Raw genomic sequence first — 234 nt, 5'->3', positions numbered from 1 at the left:
TCAGGTTGTGCTGCTCTATCGGATGGCCTGCATCCTGAGTCTGCTGCAGTTGTAGCTGCGCTGCAGCAGCGGGGTATTGACGTGTGGCTGTGTACTGGTGATTCTGCTGCTGCTGCTGCTGCTGCTGCTGCTGCTGTTGGCATTCAACCCAACAGAGTCCTCGCTGAGGTCCTCCCCAAACAAAAGGCTGCTGTCGTCGCGCAGCTTCGCCAGCAGCAGAAAGGTATACCCCCA

The 234-nt window shown here is 58.1% G+C and overlaps 1 protein-coding gene across 1 annotated transcript in view; it reads left to right on the top strand.

Annotated features, from left to right (window-relative positions):
- The window catches only part of EMH_0040860 (uncharacterized protein), a gene marked incomplete at both ends in the record, with an annotated part of 4966 nt that overhangs the window by 3006 nt on the left and 1726 nt on the right, over positions 1-234 (top strand). The window contains one exon of the mRNA XM_013495558.1: positions 3-223. Within this exon, the coding sequence (XP_013351012.1) occupies positions 3-223 (221 nt within the window). The remainder of the gene's footprint in view (positions 1-2; positions 224-234) is intronic.

Source organism: Eimeria mitis, genomic scaffold (assembly GCF_000499745.2).
Source record: "Eimeria mitis Houghton genomic scaffold, Emh_scaff1634, whole genome shotgun sequence".
NCBI classification, from domain to species: Eukaryota; Apicomplexa; class Conoidasida; order Eucoccidiorida; family Eimeriidae; genus Eimeria; species Eimeria mitis.
Note: the sequence above shows the minus strand (reverse complement) of the source record. Positions and strands in the feature narration are given on the sequence as shown.